Source organism: Apaloderma vittatum, unplaced genomic scaffold (assembly GCF_000703405.1).
Source record: "Apaloderma vittatum isolate BGI_N311 unplaced genomic scaffold, ASM70340v1 scaffold6514, whole genome shotgun sequence".
NCBI lineage: Eukaryota > Metazoa > Chordata > Aves > Trogoniformes > Trogonidae > Apaloderma > Apaloderma vittatum.
The window spans coordinates 151,010-173,256 of NW_009713219.1; the positions used below are offsets into that span (position 1 = coordinate 151,010).

The 22,247-nt window shown below is 43.3% G+C and overlaps 1 protein-coding gene across 1 annotated transcript in view; it reads right to left on the reverse strand.

Moving 5' to 3' along the window:
- GRM7 (glutamate receptor, metabotropic 7) overlaps window positions 1-22,247 on the reverse strand; it is a 212,102-nt gene that overhangs the window by 130,126 nt on the left and 59,729 nt on the right. Inside the window, 1 exon segment of the mRNA XM_009868286.1 lies at window positions 21,110-21,326. Coding sequence (XP_009866588.1) covers window positions 21,110-21,326 — 217 coding nt within the window.

Genomic DNA, 22,247 nt, shown 5'->3' on the forward strand with positions numbered 1-22,247 from the left:
AAATAGTCTCATTATGTTGTATTGAGGCTTAAATCTTACTGCTCCTACACTCACACAACACTGAAGAACTTCGATCTGCAGGGCCAGCCGTCGCCGACCCAAGGGAAGGAGGAGACGGAAATTCTCCTTCAGTCCCTGTCAACAGGTATGAATTTAGCAGAAGCAGCAAATAACTTCATTCAAATAACTTCTAGCCTTTTCCCAATTATTCAGTCGCCCTCTAATTGCCAGAAATTGATCCTGCAAAATGACAGACCTCTTGTTCTCCTTTCTGGCTGTCTCTTTGCCTCTTCCCATATAAGTAGCGCGTGCACACTGCTTTCAGCTCCCTGCTTTAAATCCCTGTGATAAGCAGCACAACTTCTGTTTCCTGGTTGAATCAGATCTGATTTTTGAAAAGGCGTGTTGTACGAACAACTCAGCCTAGAGGAGGCTGTGGGCAGAACAATAATTTTTACAGATGTTTTTGGCGGCGTCCTCCCCACCCAGACCCCTCACATCCTCAGCGATACGTTGGGAAGGACGCGATGGAGGTGAAGCCCCCCTCTCAGGTTGGGAGGCACGTCCCTGGGGAGCTGGATGTGCATAGCAGAGAGGGCATGGGGATCCTGCAGCCCTGGGACAGGACAGCAACGTTCCACCCAGAAATTATTCCAAATTGCAGGCAAGAGATGAGCAAGAAGCTGGCCATGACGAGCCTGTGCTGTGCAGCTCTGCCCACGCTCATGATCTGTACCACCAGGTTTTAAGCCTGGTGACCCCAACTGCATTATTTCTCAAGCACTGGGTATCTTCTCCTCACACTAGCTTAGCGTGGCTTTGTCTGAACGAGCCATCCTCTAGCGACCCGCAGAGCTGAAGGTGAGCCGTGCTCACACACCGGCCCCAGCATGGTCTCTCTTTTAAAAAAGTGGGAAAAAAAGGCAGAGAGCTGCAGCAGGATGAGGGCAGAGAGGCTGTGTGGGGCTACAGGGCTCTCCTGGGAGAGCAGGAGCGGCTCGAAATAACACGAAGACACATCATGAAGAAAGCCACCTCCCCGCGGACAAGCCACGGGGGTGTCCCCCCAAAGCCCGTTCCAGTTGTCTGTATCCCTTTCGCCGTCCTCGCTCCGAGAGCAGGGAAGAGATTAAAATGTCACAGGAGATAAAGCTATGGGCTTACAAACATGAGATGTGAATGACGAGCCTGGAGCTCGTTCTTGGCTTCCAGCGCTCTGCCCGAGTTATTGATATTCAGCTCACGAGTCAACGGACGTTTCATAAGTTCAGAAGCTTCTGTCCTTAAAGGCATTAAGGAAAAGGCTTTTCCCCAGCAAACCAAAACTTAACACCTGGCCATCCATGCACCTACCTCCCAGAAAGGTAAGACACAACAGCAAAACCAAAAAATAAATTACTGAAGAGCTGCTATTCTGCATGCGTTCTGAGCTGCTCCACATCTTGAGGCTGTTGTCAATAAATGTGTTTCATCACCGGGGGAGCAAGCAGTGGCACCAGATACCAAACTACGGCTGAGCAGAGTCAAAGAATCAAGAGAACAGGAGAAAAGCGTTACCTGCCATCACCCAACAGCTCTGCTGCCTGGCAAGAGAAAAGCCAAAGGGGATAAAACACTTGAGAAACAAACATCACAAAAGGATACGCTTGCCAAAAAATGTGTATAGCTGTTACAATGCAGAAACTTTAATCCATCTCTTCTCATCTCTGTTTCCTTACCTTGGCATTTCCCATCCTTGCTTTAAATACAGAAAAAACATTTCTCCCTGTCAGTAATCTTGTTTATTTTAATAAAGAAGTCACTAACTAAAACAAAATCCTCCGAATCGACTGTTGACTCAAAACTGAAGAGAAATTCCCATAGGCAAATCTTTTTAGTATTCTGCAAGCATGACTAATGCAATTAACACCAGCCAGAATAAGATTATGTAAAGCTACAAAGTTATATATATGTATAGATGTACAAAATAAATAAAAATTACATGTTGAAGAACCCTCTTTGTTCCAGATAAGAGCTGAACGTTTTGCATTTTGTATTTCAATTACCAGTATACAAATCTGACTATGCCCAGAGTTTGTTGTTTGTTGTTGTGTTTTTTTTTTTTTCCAAAGACATCAAAGTTTCACAAACTCTAAGACATGCACACTCCTCAGGTACAACTTCACCTAAAAAAAAAAAAATTATATTCTCACGAGAATTCCAGTTGTGAGCTGAAACGCAGCCATTTCCACCAGTGACGTGTCCCACAGAGCAAAAAGGTGTCAATAATAAGGCCCAAGAGGGTAAAACCCCAAAGCCTGCACATGACACTACAGGGGCTAAAGACCCGCCAGAGTTAATAGCGCTATTTGGTGCTTAAATGCTTTATGAGTTGGGGTTAATGGGCTCAGTGTCTCAAGGGCGCACTCCTCGGATTGCCCTGCGCTGTCATTTTTATTGCCGGTCTGACTCCAGAGCATTACAAATGGTGAGACACACGTGAAGACAGAGTTTTAGAATCCTGGACCTCAAAGTGCTTTCGTCTTTGTTTAAATGGTTGTCACAAATTGTCACGACAGAGTTACCTTTGTTAATTAGTGATTGTAAGCACGCGAAAAACGGCGTGAAATTAAAATAAAACTCAGGTCTAATTTTTTTAAAGAATGCAGTAACACCCTTTACTCTTCTTTTTATCCTCTGTACTAGTTCAAACTCTTCATAAAGCACTCGAAAAGAAAAATACTCGAAAATCAAGGAAGTGGAAAGAAGCTTGTCTTGTGGATCACCCATGCAAGGAGAGAATTCACAGTTGCCCTTGAAAGACTTTTCCAAAGACTTTACAGACTCAGAGCACAATTAAGCCAGCTATGGAGCCGAAAGTTCTTGTGCCAGGAAACACCTTCTTGCACTTTTTCTCTGGCTCAGAAAATGGAGGTTAAAACCCAACCAACCAACCTAAGAAAACCCTTGGCCATTTGGACCTGAATTAGAAGTTGAATATGTGAATCGAAATGAAACTAGTATGAATTCTTGGATTAGCAAATCCAGCGAACCAGGTTGGTTTTTTTTTCCAGAGCCTGAACACGTTGTGGTAACCTGGGTACTGGAGACAGCACGACTTGACCTAACTGGGTAGGTCTAAGAATGCGGAAAGTTTTCAGAACGAGTCTCAATCTCATCTTTTCCTTCCTGTAAAAAACATAAAATTTTTCCTGCCTTGAGGTTTTCTTCAGGCTAATTTAAAATTCGAGATCAGCCAAGGCACAGCTAAACTTTTTCATCAGCATGCATTGAGAGAAGATGAAGCTCTACATTCACGTCATTTCTGCCGGAAAAAAAAAAAAAAAAGAACTTACAGTAAAAATTATAGACTTTTTATAGATGTGTGAATTAGGGCTAACTGAAACTTTAAACTCAAAATAAAATGCTAGTCCAAGGACCATGTGGACAGATCCTGAAGCACTAGGCATGGCGAGGACCAGCGCACCCAAGGGTGCTCTCAACAACAACTGTCGTGGCATTTTAAAAAGAATGAAGTAGAGGTTGGACGAGTTGCCTTATTTTTAAACGTTTTTAATGTTTTGAATTATTATTTTAAGCACAAAGGTGGCATCTGTTGCTGTTCAGGCAGCAGACTGAACCAACTGGGTGGTCCACACACAAGGCAGGCTGGCGGGGATGTAATTTTGGTAGCGTAACGGCATGTTCTTCCCGCTCACGTCCACCCTTACTCAGCATCTCTTTCCTAAAGATTTCAGATTCCAAACAAATCAGTCACAGCAGCAGAGCAACAAGCATCCCCTCAACCTGCTCCCCCTTCCAGCGCCGGGCAGAGGCTGGGGCCACGAAGCCGCCATTCTGCAAGGTTTAAGAAACACGGATGAGCGGTGATGAAGCTGAACATGCTGACCCTCAAGATGCACCAAGGTGCTATAAATGTATATAAAAAAAGTAATAAACACATACATAAATGCATATAGAGATACACTCCAATGTAGCCACACAGAATCTGAGGCAAAGCAGAGGCCAAGGAGTCCCCGTGCATCAGAGAGCAGATTGTCGCTGCGGTGGCTGAGGAACTCCTCTGCCCTGATGATGTCGGTTTATGTCTGGGCTCAGCTAGAACAACGGTGGATTTCTAGAGGGAGGTTTTATTCACATCCTTGAAAGAATAATGAATACATAAACCTGCAGAGGGGAGCAGCGCTGTGTAGAGCCTCCTGTAAGGGTTAGAGCATCTTATGTAACGGCCAGGAACAGAAGAGCTTACAGAAAAATAGCGTTTTCGGTACTTTGAGATAAATGCTGTGCAGCACCGTGCGACTTACTCGCACCCTGTTCGAGGCAGCGGGAGGGGTCAGTGCCACAGAATCGCCGTGCAAGGCTGAGAGCTGCTGCAGAGAGAGCTGCAGACCTTACGACAGGGTTTATCGGGTGCTTTTTTCGATCGCTGCTTCCTTCCACCAAGATGCAATCTCTGTGGCCACTCTGCCCTTTGTCTTTCTAATGCCCGCTTAATTCATTTTAGAGTAAATCATTTATGGTAGATTTAATTTCTTGGAACTGATAACGAGTGTAGCTAGATATGGATCCTTTCATTTAAAAGTCTGCTCTGCAATTTAATCAGTCTTCTCGGCCCCGCCACCAGCTTCAAAGTAATGCAGGATGGTTGTAATAGCGAATAAAGAATAAAAAAATTAGACAAAAAATTAGATTAATGATTTTATCAGAAATACTGAGCTGCTCTCTATAATCAAGTTTAACTGTAATAGTCTCCCTCGACATACTTGTACTTCTCTGGGGAAGATTATATCTCCGTGAGCAACCTCGGGGTTTGTCCGGTGCTGAATAATTCCAGCCCTTCCCTCCCCTGACCAGTCTTTTTTCCAAAAGCAAGACTACCTGCAGGAACTTTGGGGAAATACAAAGGGGACATGAACAGGGCAAACATCAGATTTTAATTTTCCTCCTTTTCCTGTTAATATATTTCCATATTTGACCAAGTCCCATTTTACTGCTGCTGGATTTTCCTGTCTTACCTCCATAGACAACACGAGTTCTTGAACGCTCACAGAAAAATGATTTGAGAAAAATGCATCAGTGCAAAGGATAGTGGCATAATAATACAGTATTTAAATAATATGGAAATGAATAATGTATAGTGTCTTAACTGATCACTGAGCAGCTTCCCTTTAAACGTATTTGATTTGGGGCTGGAAGCTCAGAAAACGAACTGACGGAATCAAATGGCTTATCTCACGGAAAGTATGTCATTTTTAAAGAAGAGTTAATTTTTCAAGGAAAACATCAGCTGCCAAAGCAATGAGACATTTACACTTGATAAGGATGTTTAAAGACTCGCAAAGAAAACTTTCACCATTCCACTCTAATAGGATTAGAAATCTCTCGAACGGCTCCAAGAGCTGGAATTTTGCCCTGAACAAGAAAAAAAAAAGAAAGACGTGCCCCTGGACCAAATGGAAGAGAATTTCTACAGCCCAGTTACTTATATGTGTAAGAGCCAGAGGGTATTAAAAAAAAAAAAAAAGGTATTAAAAAAAGGAAGGGAAGAAAGTGCTCTTTCTTTCATGTGAGTGTGTTTCTATCAAACCCAGTACGACCTTCCTGAAACAGATGCAAGTTCAGATGTTGGGTTTTATCTGCCATATTCCCTCACAAACATGCAAATAAAACTGCTATTCCTCATGTCATTAATGAGGCCTCAAGAACTGTTATCTAATTGGTTATCTAAGTGGAATTCTTCACTTGAATCAATGCTGAGAAGCATTCGGTCTTCCTTGAGGACAGTCAGCATATAAATAGAAGAATATGTTGCCACTGACTGAAGTAGAGCTAACACTACCATTCATAGCAAACGAGCCAAATTAAAATGATCATGAGATCAGTGACTGGGTTCCAGGGTGTAGTTCAAACAGGAATAAGAAGCGAAGGAAAACCGTGGAGTGGCAAACTCTCATTAATGCTGATCTGGTAATGATGCGGAAGAGGGGCCATGACCGCTGGCGCCAGCACTGCCCCTCAGATCGAACAAAAGGCCATCATGAAATGACCTGTCTCACGGACCAAATCAATCCCTCCCTCTGCTTCATTTCCAATTCACTTTAGCTTCAAGCTCTCTTTCTCTTTGAAGGATCTGGCCTCATCCCTTCCCTGATGAAGAAGGGAAGCCCCAGATCACACCCCGTCTGTCCTCCTCAAGCATCTCTGTTTCATCCCCGGGTTTGGCAAGAAGGATCCTTTCCGACGATGCTGCCTCTCTTCCTAAAACTCTGTTTACACTAAAAAAAACCATGTCTGGCAAGAGCGATGGGAGGTAATACCATGCACTGCTCCGTGTAAAATCCAATCAGACTCTGAGCTTTGTACATCACTGTCCATCATCTCCTCCTTCATCCTCCTAACGCATCTCCTTTTTGTCTAGTTTGCCCCAACCAGCTGATGTTCTGGAGTGCTGCTGGCATGCCAAATGATCTGCCCGTGGGACGACACTTATTAACGAGGCAGGATGGATTTATTACTGCTGCTGTCCATTACTGCTGCACGCGAGTGATCCCACTGAACCCCCTACACACGGCCTGGACGACGGTCCCAGGAAAAAGTGCCTTCTAGCATGAGCAGCTACGAGCTGGCCTGGAACACAACCAGTCTCCTACTCCCCCACCCCACAGTGACCTTAACCCCAACAAACTGTAATAAAATGTTTGGTTCTTTCTTCCCTTCAACTGCACGTATGAGAGGAGGGGCTGCAGCAATCTGATTCATTTGCCTCATAAAGGAACACAGGGGCTAAAAACTTAAACATTTCTAAGAGATGTGCAAGACACTTTTCTGTTTTCTATTAATCTTTGAGACACCACAACGTATCACCTTTACCCACCTGGTGCCAGCTGCTGCAATTTGCAAATGCAAATGTATTATTTTCAATTATTTCATGGTATCCTTTATTCCGAAAGCTGCCTTTCACGCAGTTCAAAGGTTATTCACAGAACTGAAAGATGTTTCTCCCAAGTATGATATATGATTTGACAACTGCAGATTTCCTTATGTGCTAGAATGCCAGTGACCACATCTCTGAGCCCTTATTGCCAATTAATTTTCATGCTCTTCCTCTAATTAATCGAGCCTGGCAACCTTTCCATCTGCAGCCACAGTGCCCAACACTTTACAGTAAGTCATATTGATGCAATGACAGTGCTGATCTTTGTTCTAAAAACATTTCCCCAAGTCCATACATACATTCGATCATGAAAAGCAGAAGTTGAGAGGGTAATTCATTTTTCTCACTTAGGCAGACTTAGCTACGCAGAAAATGTTCTCCCAGGCTGTTCTAAATATGGCTTTTAGTTAAAATAATGTGACTCTTTGTCTGATCGTGTCATTGTCATATACTTTGCCTTCGAATATTTAAGATTTTGCTCTTTTCTGATCCCGTCTCCAAATCTTTGGCTTCTTTTATGTGACTTTATCTGCATATTTAGAGCTGTCAACCACTTTTGCTAGATTAATTCCCCGGTAATGCTCTTCCCTGTAATTCAGCACACAAAGAAATTCTGTAGCACAGTAAACAAACCTACAGACGAAGCGTACCTGATTTGCTTCTATGGATCCACCATCGCAGGCAACATTTGAGATTATATATAGAGATTGGCTGGTTAAAAAAGAGAGGAGAGAGCTCCTCTGGGGTGAAGATCAGTTCATGACAGAACTGTTTAGATGGGCAAAGGACACATCTGCAAATAAGCTTTCAATACCAGACATTTTCAATCATTTTTTGATACGTGATGGGGCAGGAAAAATCTTAAGTTCAAACCCAGCTGCTAATACACCTGTGCACATTTATGTACTAAAGAGAAAAGCAGCTTAAGTACTAATGACATCCAAATTACATCTTTCCTGTCTTTAATGTTTATGATTCTCGGCTCCTTCTTAAGAAAAATATGTCATTAGAGCTTAATCAATAGCATTCTGCTTTAAGAAAGGCTCTCTGAAGCTGACAAAACTACCTAAGTTTTTGCTTTGAAACCTGCTTCAGTTTGAGAAACGATAAAAAGGCGTGTGCTCTTATTTTTCATGCTGGGGAGGTCGTTAAAATTTCTCAGGAAAATCAAGCAGCGATAACAAGACAGGATGTTATCTCACTCTGTTTACGTGCGACGCGGGGCTGAAGGCAGGGAGAGGAGCTGCCCGTGGGCGCAGCTCAGAACCCACGGATTAATAAAATACAACAAAATGCATTCCACCAAAAATCAAGAAGATGATAATCTTTGCATTCAGTCGTCACTTAGGGCCACGCTCTAGCTCCCACTCACCGACATGGAGCAGATGTCCCTTAGCATCAAACACCACCCTGCTTCCATTGATGAAGTGAAAAAAAAATGGGTCCGAAGCTCTAGTGGGAAGTCCCTGGGGCTGCCCAGGCCACATCAGCTCCTGCAATCGGTGGACAATTGGTTACTTGTGCAAGCCAGAAGGAGCAATAAAGCCTCTCATCACCCAACTGAGCGCTCCAAAGCTCACATTTTGCTCCTGGTCAACTCCTGCGAGAGCCTCAGCTCTGGGCATTTCAAGTCAGCATCACCAAGGGCTTTGCACAAATAATAAGGCTATTTAAGGGATGATTAGCCCAGGAGAAGAATTTAAAGAAAAGTATTAAAAATATAATAATTGCACTTCTCCAACCCCAAGTTTCTACAAAAGAGGGTTTGGGCAATGTTCCAAGCTACAGCAATTGCAGAGTCTCACCCACTGCAAATAATTGGCTTTTTGTTGGTTGTTTTTCTTTGTCTGTTGGTTTGTTTGTTTGTTTGTTTGTTTTTTAAACCCTATAGTGTGAACAATTTTTCCCTGTTTCCCAGGGAAACCTGAGGAAAGGGCTACGATGGCCTAGGAGATATCTTCTCAGAACAAATGAATGACTTTCTTGGGTGCCAGAGTTCCCGCTGCCCTTAATCCACACTCTTAGAGGCTGCGACACAAACACAAGGAAAGGAAGAAGAGGGAAGCAGAGAAAGAGCACAGTGTGGCTTTAAAAAGAGGTTGTGCTTCTAATGAGTGTTGAAATTCTCAAGAAGAAGGATTGCGAATTGTTGGATTGATTATTGCGCTGTAACTCCAGCTCTTCTATTTGCTCTTGGAAAAGACTGCAAAAAAACCCCACAACAACCCACACTGCATCAAAGAAACCCCGAGTGAAACGGCATTATTTGCCAGAGCCTCAAGACGCAGAAGACTAATAAAATTTTGCAAAGCACTCAAAAGTGCTAATTGCTTTTTTAGAGCATCTCGCAGAGCGGTGGCATTGTAGGGCATCTGAGTGTGAAGAACCTAGAGAGGGGCTATACTTTCCCAGCGCTTCTGCAGGGATTTTTCAAAAGATGTTTATCTCGAGGAACAGCTTGGGTACTACAGATTTTGGCTGCGATCTTGTGATGCTGCTTCTCTGTCTTCCCTCTCGATGTTAATAAATAAAAAGTTATTTGATTACAGCAAGTGGAGGTTTGAGATCTGGCTGGCGCGCATCTGCTGTGCTTTTCTAAGAACGAAGAACACAAGAAATGAGCCGGTTTGGGGAACTGCTAAGAGGTAGAAAGTTGAACCTGGGAATATCCAAGCTCAAATTCATCCTGCCCTGGGGGTGACCAGGACACTGTTCTTATCACACCATTTGAGCTGGCAAAGTAAGACCAATTTTTATACCAATTTGGAAACACGTCTCATCCCAACTTCCAAATAAATGCTCTACTTTGATAAGCCAGATTTTGCCTCAGATAAAACACATCACCAGGGTACTGCACGATGGCACCAGAGCTTTGGTTGGCCATCTCCCACCTCACATCAACGCTGAGGCCACAACTGTTTAATGCTGGATCAATTTTTGTATGTGCAGAGCAACTGTATCTCTGATCAATTTGAACAGAAACCACAAATGCTCAACATTTTGGAGAGGAAAAACCAAAAAAATCAAGACACTTGGGTTCCTTTATACAGACTCAGGTGTCCAAGCATAAGACTTCAAGTTGCGTCCAGTTTTGACATTTAAATAGACAGATATGAAAAAAGCCCTCCCAGGGAAAAATAGAAGAAAGCTTGGCAAAAGGCACATGCTGCAAAAAAAAAAAGGAAGACCATTTCTTAACCAGAGTCCACATGCTATCCAGCAGTGACATACCAGCAGTATAATCTTAATTAGCCAGTAAAAGTTTTTAGACAATCTGTCTAGACTTTCTTCTGCCTGAATATAAAATTGGCTTTAAAAGAAATACATAAACAGCAATGAAAAGTCAATAGAAAGCCGTCAGAGAAAGCTTCCTGCTGTTTCACATCTGCACCCTGCACTCTTCTTAAAACATGATCATTTCAGTGAAATCCTTCAACTTCTAAACGGAAAAGCTGCTGTATTTGAGGTTTGGTCCTGCTTGGTTTGAATTGCTTTTTTTCCCTGATGCGGTAACACTGCCGACACCACGGTGCAGGGGTTTGGGCAGAGAAGACAGAATTTTAGAGCAGAGCCACAATTCTCCCAGCTGGAGGAAAGCTCTTGCAGAAGCTGCCTCCCCTCTGCTCTGCTCAGCCAGACCATCCGTCCTGTCCCAGGGCTCCTGTGAGTGTGGAACCGGTGTGGGACAGTGCTGGGGACTTAAGAGAGAAAAGTGATTTGAAAAGGGAAAAAAAGAAAAAGCCTGGAAAAGGAACAAAATATAGATAAAAGATAAACTGAGAGTTAGAGGGTTGATTAGAAATGTGGATTAGAGAAATTAGGGGGAGAAACACAACACATCCAAGGAATTAAATTATAATTTATCTTTAAGCAATGCTTAAAGAGAGTATTTGCTCAATCATAGCCTGAGATATCCACTTCCAGACTTTTGGCACCTGGAAGAAGCCTCCCATTGTAAGGCAGCTGCCTGAAACCTACTTCTGCCTGAGGAAGGGACAAGCTCACAGGAAAGGAGTTGCAGCCCCCGAGAGCCCCACGTGGCAGCCACGGCCCCTGCATGGACCACTCCTGTGCCCAGCCTTAAGCAGAATATCTTATTTTATAAACAACTCTAGATTTAAGTGCACTTGGGTTCTCGCTGACAAACTGCAGCCTCGTGAAACGTGGCCATTTATCACGAGGAAGGTGACAGCTTCGGTGCACATTGTGCCATCCGGTGGCATCACCAGATCCAACTCACATTTCAGATGAACACAGAATCACAGAATCCGCATGTCTGACTTGCCTTTCTATTACCCAGAGTTTAATTTCTTTCATCTCTGTGTTCATACAATGCAATATATGAAGTCTTTTTTGATGATTAGACTAACTGGATTTTTTTAAACCAAATTTTGGTTATTAACATGCCTCAAGCGACGCAAAGAGGGAATACAGAAAGCAGGATAAGCCCAGGGACCTGCCTGGGAAGAGGGAGGGCTATTGTCAACATGAAGCTTTGGTTTAAATAATGAACATCAGTGAAGTGTTGAAGTAATGCCAATAGTCTCCATTATGAGTGCAAGTTAGACGGCCTCCCAATTCCCTACGGACTGAAAATGAATCTTGAAGGACCAGAGGGAAAGGAAACAGAGCAGCCTGCAGTATAAGTGGTGTGTGTGTATATACATATATATGTTCCCAACATTCTGGCTATATGGGTAAACCACTTGAAATGCCGTATTGCCGCTCATATTTCCGGCTCCGATATCTTGTTGGATGTACTTGAGCAAAAAGTAACGTTCTATGATTCTATGATTCTATTTCGAACACTGCCTTGATAAATAACTTCCCTAAGAGCGTGTAAGAGCAGAGCATAAGCTCCATTGATCATCATTTACTACCTGCTATGATCTTGCAAAGTGGGTACATAAACGCGGGTGGAGTGACTTTCTCCTCTCATTGATCTTTTTTTTTTCTCCTACACGAGGAAACTTGGTCTGAAGAAGCTTTGGAGACAAGCCGGGGAATATTTCTGGCATGCCCAGAAGATCACTGGCAACTCATGAAAGCCATCTTCCAAGAGTGTGAAGGGTTCAGGACGTTTGTCATCCTCTGTTGTCTGAGGAAGGATAAGGGATGAGGAAGGCAGGGGAGGGCGCATGATGGAAGAGGCATCTCAGAATTATTTATGTGCTGCTACTCCCCCATGGCTATGAAAGCTGTTCTTTGCATTAGCACAAAGCGAAAAGGGGCTGTGAAGTATGGAAGGTACAAGACGAGGCAATATTTTGTATTTCCTCCTGGGATGCAGGATTTCAGTGACAGAAACTGGAATAACTTACTGCATTCGATTATATATTACCCTTCAGATGCAGAAATGCATTTAGAGCTGATCCCAATTGGCATTCCAACAAATTCATCCTACTTTGCAAAACAGACATATCCCTTGGGAAAGTCTCAGTGTAATCACAATATTTCTATTTTCCACGGGGGAAAGTCAAAACGACAGCAGGGGCTTCCTCTGCAAAAGATTTTCATGAAATTCATTTTATTCCTTCAGGAAAAGTGACAGGATGCTTTGCACCACACACTGGAATAGGCACTTGTAGGTGGAGGGGAACTGGGAGCCAGGATTCACAGGATCCTCTTCTCCCCCGGGGAGGCTGGGAAGCAGGAAAAAAAAGTGTCGTCAAGAGCAAAGGCACTCAGACGCAATCGACTCGGAAGCCTGGTTTCACCACTCCCCGGAAGAAAAAAAAGGGACTTCAGAAAGAATTTCTGTCTTATCTTCCAGAAGTTCGACGTTTTCATAATCAAAGCCAATTCTGTTTCTGAAATGATTAATTTTTTTTTTGGTGAAACAAATATGATTTTCTAGCCCATTCTCTATGGCAAATCTTCCCTATCCATAGATGTTTTTTTTTTCTCCTGCTGCGACTCAGTCTTTGCAACTCCTGTCAACCTTCATTTTACAGCTTTTCATCTCTCCCTCTCCTGCTCCTCATACCTGGCTTGTTGTTTCCACAGACTTATTATTTCCTTTTATTGTTCGATAAACCTGAACTCTCTTCTGTCGCCCTACTCCAACCCCAAACCATCAGTTTTATGCTTCAATAGACCTTCTCCCTGAGCTTCTTAACATACTTCTTGTCTGTTCCCCTAATATTTCCAACACTGTTTGTTTGCAAATTTCTATTCTTCCCAGCACACAATGGACGCAGAACAAACACGAACCCTCTAGCTTTTCTGGCTCCACGTGGCTCTCCTCACCAGGAGGAACGTGTTACCCTTGAGATGCAGAAAAAATGCCAAAGAACGAGTGAAAAAAAATCTGGTTTGGAATGAACAACTTCCTCAATCTGCATCAAACCAACTTCTTCACTTGGACGTCACGGCGCAGGCGCATTGCAAAATGCAGAAGCATTCCCTAGGGGTGTCCAACTTCACTGGTAAAAATAAAGGCTCAACAATACATTTTTTTGCTTCGCAATCACGAGGACTTAACCAGTCACTTGTTTTCAGCTAATCCGCACGATACGCGTCACATAACCAGGAACACAATGTTTTATTAAGTTTGGGGTAACATTTTTAAAGGATGCTGGCAGTTATTTGTTTAGTAACAAGAATTGCCTATTTCGAGTTTATTCCACCCTTGAAATGCAATCTCCAAATGTTCAATAAATGCCATAAAAAGGCGATATTTATCATTAAAGTGACGTACACTACACCTGCAACAGCAGCCTCCTACAGCTACCCAGTAATACTCCGCCAAGAAACCAGCTGTGTGAGAACCTTTGGGGGGACAGAGCATAGGTTTGTGCATGGACCAGCACAGAGCCAGCCCCAGATTTCGCATAAACAAAGATAACCATGATGTCACATCTTCACCTCTCTCCTTCTGCCCCAAACTCTATTTTACTGAGTGAGGGGAGCACCCAACCCATGTGTCCTAACACCCGTTGGCTTCACGGCTCTCCTGGATGAGATCATAACCACCCTGTGAATCTGCACCAGGTATTTATCTTCCAGTGATGACAAATTATAGGAAAACACATATATCACACGCATACCTATGATGGGATTTTTTTTTTTTTTAAATCCAGATTCTTTAATGACATACTTATATTTGGTGCCTGCGCGCCCCGGGTAGTCGAGAGAGAGAAATGGAGGTTTCAGAAGGGCAACTCAGATCTCATCACTCTTCGATACTGCCCAGCGAGCAGAGTCAAGTAACTCAGGACACTTGTTACACCTTAGCCAGGACGGTGCCTTGCTAAAGAGATGGAAGACTGCATTCACAAGGCTTTGATAATCTAAAAATACAGGCAGGTACCAAAAGGGTTTCTCAGCACCTAAGCCAGGCACCTAACGAGTCTTACCCGGTATCACAGGGACATCAGAAGTCCCGTCACCGCCTTAAGGACATCACCCATTCGCTTCTCTAAATGACATCACTTCTCATAGGTTATTAAAAAAAGCCACAGTGGTACAGACACAGAGAGATTTACTTCGTTTTTAATTCTCCACTGTCAGAAGTACACTATTAAACACCAAATTCAGTCCAAAATACCCTTGAGGACCAAGTCCAGTGCCTCTTCTACTACATCAGTTACAATTAAAAGAAAATCCTGTTAAACCTATTAAACCTGACAGACTGCAGCGCACAACACAACTTGGTCCAACTTTAGAAAACAATTTCTCTTCGCTTTGTTTCCGAAATGACGAAGCGTTCGTTATTTGATGAAACATGGGAAAGAAAAGAATAGTTTTCATAACGTTGTTATTTAACGTAACACCACTGAACACAAAAGGGACAGATGCCTGAATATTTGAGAAAAATAGAAAGGAAAATGGAAAGCACCTGAAGGGCTTGGATATACGTGACTCGATTTCGTAAGTGGTTTATATATTTATTCTTGCTACATTTGATGCAGAAAACAGGCTCTCAAGTAAATGAAGAAAGGCCATTCCCATCGGAAAGCATAATCATTCGACATAACAGACGATGGAACAGCCCTGCACTGCTGCCTCTCCATCCTTCGGGGACCCCCAGCCCTCCCTGCGGACACCAAGCATCCCACCTGGCAGAACAGCACCAGTGGCACTGGTCTGCAGGACCAGTAAGTCACCAGTAAGTCCTGCCGTAAGCCTCAAACCCTGCTCTGTACCCTCAAGACTCCATAAAAGCACCGGGGTCCGTGACCCTCCGCAGAGCTGCCGTTCCCTGACGCAACCGCACCCGAGATACGTGCGAAGCATCCCTTCGGCAATGTCTGGTTTTCTCAGCCTGGCTCTTGGACTGCACTTCAAAAACATATTTATAGACCAATTTGTCAACACATTAGCTCAGCCGTTGGCTCCAGCTGAAGTGCTGTAGAAGGTTTCTGCCCCTCGGGTTACGGCAGAGGGAGATCCAATGAACACAGTTTGCAAAACGCTAAATAAATCAATAGCCGTCCCGGTGGACAGTACAACACCTTTGCCCGTCTTCTGCCAAAACAATGACTCATTCAAATGAATATTTCAACAGTGACTCTCTTACAAGTTGGGTCCTGTCAGCTGCCACCACGAAAGGAAATCATAGATCATAAATTTTGGGCATCACTGGGTGACGGATGGCATCACCCGTTGCCCGTAAGCTGTGCAAAGCTTCACTAATAAACTGGAAGTATTTCTTACTGATGAACACAACCAATGCAATCTTTGCCCACCACGGTGCCATCACTAACTTTTTTTCACCTTCCTTTCTCGTTTTTGGGCTTCTTCTAACCCCAGGTTATGCTGTAAAGTGACTGCTCCTTGCAATGAGTATTCTAAACCCATTCAGTAGGGCCTTAATGGATCAAGAAAAAAAGGTAGATGCTTCATTAACATTAGAATGTAAGACAAAAAAAAAGCTGGATTTTGTACTTGGTAAGAGGAAATAGTACTCTGTTTGAGATATACAGACAGAACAGTCTCCTCTCCCTCCTTAAAGCACAGACAGTTGTACAACTCCCTCGTAGCACTGATTTAACTCTCTCATGTTACCCAGCCCTAATTTGTGCTAATGGAATCCCCAACAGACAGCATAAAAATTACGTTCTATTACAAAAACGCTCTCAGGATCCTAGCAGGCAGCTGAACAGACCTTCAGGAGCCGGCAGAAATGCCGCGTGAATCACAGACGGATGATGCAGCGGCTCCTGGCTTTTCGGTGTCAGCTGCCAGAGAAGGGAAGCACTGAATCAGAGCATCGTGTTACGGTACCTACCACGCTGGGGATTTCACACAAAGCGTCGGATGATTCAGAACACCAAAAACCCCCAAAATCAAAAGACTTTTTTGGAAACACAAGTCAGCGCAGAAAACAAATATCAAGGCTTTAGGAAAAGCTGCCGTGTTTTCACAAAGGGCTTCAAACCAGTTTTTTTGCTACAGATAACCCCAGAGAAAACAATTTCTGTAGGGAGTACTTAATTTGTGAAGAAGCCAACGTGTTAGGAGATGATACTATTGAATTAAAAGATCATAACAGCACACAATAAAGCAGTTCGTCTGATTTTAGTGGAGTGACACTTGCTAGAGATGAAGGCAATGAGTGTCATATGGGTATATATGTGTGTGAATGCATATAGATTTTCCTAGCAAATGTATAGATGGGAAAAATAGGACAAATTCAAATTTGTATTGAGGGATATTAAAGAAATCCAGTTTTTACTAGCAAATATAAAGATGGGAAAAATAAGATAAATTCCAATTTGTATTGAGGGATGCTAAAAAAATACTGTTCAGTACCACTGTTGGGAAAAAAAAAAATTCTACTCATGAGGGTAGGGAGAAGGATTCGCAATTTCAAGGGCCTCTTCTTTGCCCTGGCAATGTATGTTTTTTTGATGTTCCTTCTGTTTCCGAGCAAATTGAGCTCCTGCAGCGCGCGCGCAGCTCGGCCGTCCCTGCTGCATGCAGATGTTCTCGCCCTTACGTAACAGATGTCTGCGCAGCCCTCGAGGATCGTGGAGACAGAAGGATTAAATAAATGAATATTTCAAAACAAGAGAAAAGTTTTCAGCAAGAAAAAGGAGAAAAGAAGGTAAAGAGACTGTCGCAAGTGTTGTGCTTCCTGTGGTAAAGTGGATTACAGTTTATTCTGCTTTTTTTTGTTCTGCCAGGGTGATGATATTCTTTTAAATACTCCACCACAACTGGAAGTCTTCAGAAGAAACTCCAGTGTGTATATAATCATATCAGCACACTGAGACAAGAGCTTTAACCTCAGAGTTAAAGAGGAAGAAGGCATGCTTTCCCAGAATTTTTCTTCTCCAGTCCTTTCAGACGGTTGAGAACATCCTAATCTAAACTAAATCTGAGTTTGTAGGTTAAGGGATGCTACTACTGACACAACGCCCTCCACGATACAACAGGATTAGTTTGTGCAGACAAGCAGAATTGTGCTCAACATTGGCCTTGCTGAGCAGAATTATGTATTCTGGAGATAAATGGGACAAAGAGCTAGAGAAAGGCAGCAGCAAGAGGTAAGGGCACAGCCACCCGGTCTGCAGGTCCCGGCATCCCCTTCCCCGGGCTGTTTGTGCCACAGCCCAGGAGGGAGCATCAAAGGCTCCACCAGGAAAGCAGCCAGCGTACTCCTCTGTGAAACTGGGTGATTTTTGGAGAGAAAAAGATGAATAAAGGGGTGCTAGATCTTTCATTTATCTGTTAGGAAGCATTCAAGTGGTCTTCTGCTAACGACTTCAATATATATATTTCTTACAGATAGCAATTAACCTTCTGGTACAGATTAATCTTTTTTAAAAAATCAAAGACGAATTAATCTTTGAAATTCAAAGTATTCAGTAGTTTCATTAATAATCTGAAATTGTCCTTTAGATTTTCCATAATTAGACCATTCTCCTAATTTATTAATCCCACAGACTGCAGAGCGTGTTTCAAATCTTCATCTCCTGCCACAATGACATATTCAAACTCGCTTCAAGTACTCATAATAAAAGTCACTTTGTGAAGAATTATTAACTCAAAGGATCAAGCAAAGTCTTTATGTGCTAAAGCATATTTGAAAACTAAGCAAGGATAGCACTTTTTACTCCTCCTCACAATTCCTAAGATCTTGGCTGAATCAGAAACAAGGTTGGATAAAACACTGAATTTAGGGTAATTAGCTCGCAACAGATTTGAGGCCAAAGATAATAAACGTGCTGGTACCTACAGATTAAATCTTCCTTTCTGCCAAAATACACTGATTGTGAGATACAAGGCAATTGTCTGAGAGCTAGTAATGACTGCTCACTGCTGCTATGCCTCCAGCTTTGACCAAATCCTGTCCTCCATCCTCCCCGCATCCCTGCAAGCTACGGTGACGAAGAGGAGGAAATCCACAGCCTCGCCGATTTTTGGAAAAACTGGATCTTTTGACCATGGGGGAAAAAAAAAAATCCTCCCATTGCTGTTGCACTTCTGTTGCTTCTGGCTTGGCTTTTCCAATTAACATTAATCTACTGGTGTGGCAGCAAGAGGACGGTGACAGATGTGCCCCCCTGTCCCGGCAGCGTCACAGCAGCACGGCCAGGGCTGCTTCAGCAAAGCCCTGTGTAATCACACGCCTCAGTCAGGTCACGTGGGTTTGGAGCCTTTTCAACATATTTAATACTTGCAGTGCATCGACCTTGGTAATGTTTCTCTACCTTGTGCAACCTCCTGCCCCTTCTGCTCCTCCTTAGAGGAGCACTTCATGCATTCGGCCACACGGCTCCTGACCATGCCCATGTTTTTGTTAAGCAGGAGATCAAAGAGCTACTAAACTGCACCACGGCCACGAGTCAGTAAAATTATTGCTGGCTGCTGCTTCTTCAGGAGGCTCTTTCCAAAGCCTGGTATGACAGCAACCACCTGGTTCATCCCTTCTTTTGCTGAAAACATCCCCAAGGAGACGCAGTTACATCAGGCAAGCAAGCCCAAAACTGCTGCACCCTCCACTGCCATGTCTCTTGGAGCACGGGAAAATCTCATTGCAGCACAATCCCCCCAAAACAGGACCTGGGAGATGGTCACAACCAAGCCCTGAAGTCAGGGGACAAGAGACCACATCCCTGTTGGGGATCAAGGTTGGGACCGGTCTCTCCGGGCAGCACCGCTCCATTAAACATCTAAATAGGATCTTCTTACACTTCCCAGGGGTTTTAAAACGCAGGGAACTTGTTGACAGGTATTAAATCCCCTCAGAACTTCAAGTAAGCTTTATCTGTGTAACACAAAAAATTCAGCACAGCCCTGAGAAGCAGCAGCGGCTGCCCTGGATTGGAGGCAGCCCCAGGGATTGGATTATTCCAGTTTCCAGACAAGGCAGGCTGCCTGTAGGAAAGAAAGTTTATGCCCTATCCCCGCTGGTGTCTTAATCTTGTAGGCGTGACCTATATCACCCTGCATGCGAAGCTGGTTTAAGCAGGCCATTCTTCTAATTTTATGCTTTGTGTTTTTTATGAGGGATGCCGAATTACATGTTGACTACGCGAACAGCTCCCATCATTAATTTAATTCTGCAGAAGGTCTATACAGCGATATGGTATTATTCAGCTAGAGTTTGTCCTTGACATAGAGAACACATTTCTGGTATGATTTTGCAACAGTGGATATTTGCAAATAAAGTCAATTTTAAATTCTAATGAACACGGGCATTTGTCACTTCCTGCAGTACTAAATCCAAAACCATTTTCTTTAATACCACATAAATATGCATTCGAATGAGCGGACAAATTTATGCAAATATAGGTTCCTTCTGTGATACCAACATAATGAAACAATTCCAGATTCCCCCCTCTAAAGCCCCTTCTATTTAAGTGCAGCTGCCTTCTCTGCTCCCGCCCCAAATGAGGCTGTCGGGAGCGACCCACGGGCTGGAACCAGCTTTGCAACGACCGAGGGGATGGAGCCCTCCAACAGCAGCTTCAGAGAAATGCCTCTCCTGTCTCGATCCCCTCCTTTCATGCACCCCCTGATGCAGCTCGTTGTTGATGTCGCTCAGTGAGGGAACTGTGGATCACATTGCATTGGTTTTAATTAACGCAACGAGATTCGTGAGTTCGTTTTGGGATTCCAACAGAGTTTATCCTTGTACAATGATGACGGGTTCCCAGTTGGGATATATCACTAAGGGCTTCTCAAGATTAGCCTCGAGCACATCACCAGTAATGAATGACACCACCTGTTTTGTTTTTTTTTTTTCTTTCCTGCCCTTACCAGCATGGAATCAACTTTCAATACTCCCATTCCAAAGCTTTATGATTCTGGGTTGTAAATCGGCTCGCCGTGGATTTACACCTCTATTCCCTGAAGCATCATCTACAGTCCTCCTACGTTCTGCTGTCTCTGAGAGAACTCAGAACTATTTACCCTGAAAAATAAGTTATGGGGATAGGGGTATGAGCACACTGATACAGCAGTCACACCTTCAAGACAGGTCTTTTCTCTGTTTCGTACCAGAGCAGGAAAACAAGTAGCAGAATTAGAGAGCCCAACCCCGTTAAAGTCATGGCATTTCCCCACCCCCTGGGAACATCCCTCATTGGCAAGTGACGTTGTTCAACGCAGTTTGCCCTTCTTGGGACACCAATAAATGAAACCAGCAACAAAAAAAATGTGATGTGTCCCACCAAAGGTCTGATGTGCCTTGCACCACACCGCTGAGTTTGGTGCCTCCATATCCCAGGCCGATCATCTCTGAGCCTCCAAGTAAAACATTATGAATTTTCTCAACAGAAACGCTAAAGGAAAGCAACACAAGTGAGGCAGCAATCTCAAAGAGCAACAGCAATAGCACGACACAAGTCAATGTCTGGTAACATGCAGTCTTCTCAGAATTTCTAGCTGTGGAGAGATAAAAGCTCAGCATTTTAAAATCTGTCTTCTACCCACGTCAACATAATATAATGCCATCCAGTGGAATAGCAGAAGCTTGATAAGACTCAGGGTTTTCTATTTTCTCCAGAAATGATTGAAAACTACTAAGGTTTCAAACTCTCTGAAACCCCATAAGCAATTTTAGAAATGCGAGTATCTAGGAACTGTTACAGAGCCATTACAAAGAACTGGAGCAACGTCAGAATCAAACACACGTTCTAGAACAAAAAAAACATTTGGCACAAAATAACATTCATTACTTCTACAGTGTTTTCTGGAGGGAGGATGGGCGTTGCCTACCTGCCTCTCTGGAAATTTGCATGAAGGACTCGACGCCTTTTTCTCCATAATTCCCTTCAGATGCCAAAGTGGACACATAATTCCATCCCAAAGCTTTCACAATGTCCACCATTGCTTGTGCTTGGAAGGAATCTGGAGGAACCACACGTGAGAAGAAATCATAGCGCCTGTCATCACTCAACTCTGGTGCAGTTGAGGCATAACTGATTTGTGGGATCTGTAGAAAAAAATAATTTCTGATAAATACACATATTCATATACTCATTGCATTTGTTAAAGCAGTTAGCTCAAGCAGTCAGCTTCAGCTGAGCCTCAGTTCTTCTTCATTGCATCCATCTATATTTCTCCATCGTGATCCTTTACAATATACAAGTCAAAGAAACAACCTTTTCATGGGCTCAAAAAAAATAAAATATCACTAATCAATTGAAAACAACTGTATATGTATGCATTTAAAATTCCTTCCTTTCAGGCAATCCTGATCAAATACAGTGCACACAGACCATTTTTCTCACTACGTCCTTTTTATCAGTGTTCTGGTTTTACTACCATTTGGGATCCTGAATGCAACCGAGTTGAAACCCATACCCGTCATCACTGGCTGAAAGCCAGAAGGACCCAGAAAACTCTTAAATATGAAACTGCAACTCCAGATTTCAACAAAAGGATATTTAATTTTTGATTCTTTCTGATGAAGAACAGGCATCAAGATTGCTGAGTAATGGCTATCTCTGACCAACAAAGACAACCTGCTCACAATTCAGCTCTGCCCTAAAACTCCGCCTGTCCATGACAAACCTGCCATACAAAGGAGGCTGACAGTTACTTCTCACGGCAGAGAGACCAAAATATTGTTCAGGGCTATTTTCTCCTTGATAACAAAGGTCCCCAAGCAGCTCTCAAGCTGCCGGTATGTTAATCCCCAAAGCTATTATGCAATTGTTTGAGTAACAGTCTGGGACTGCTCCTTAAATTAAGGAATCTGCCATAAATTCTCACTTGAGATGCCAAGGAGGGAAAGAAAAGCTTTGAAATATACACAAACATGATCATAGATAATGATTTGAGACTTCTAGACTGCGGAAAGGTCAGTATTTCACGCCCCACTACAAGCATCTTCTGCATTCTCATAATCTGT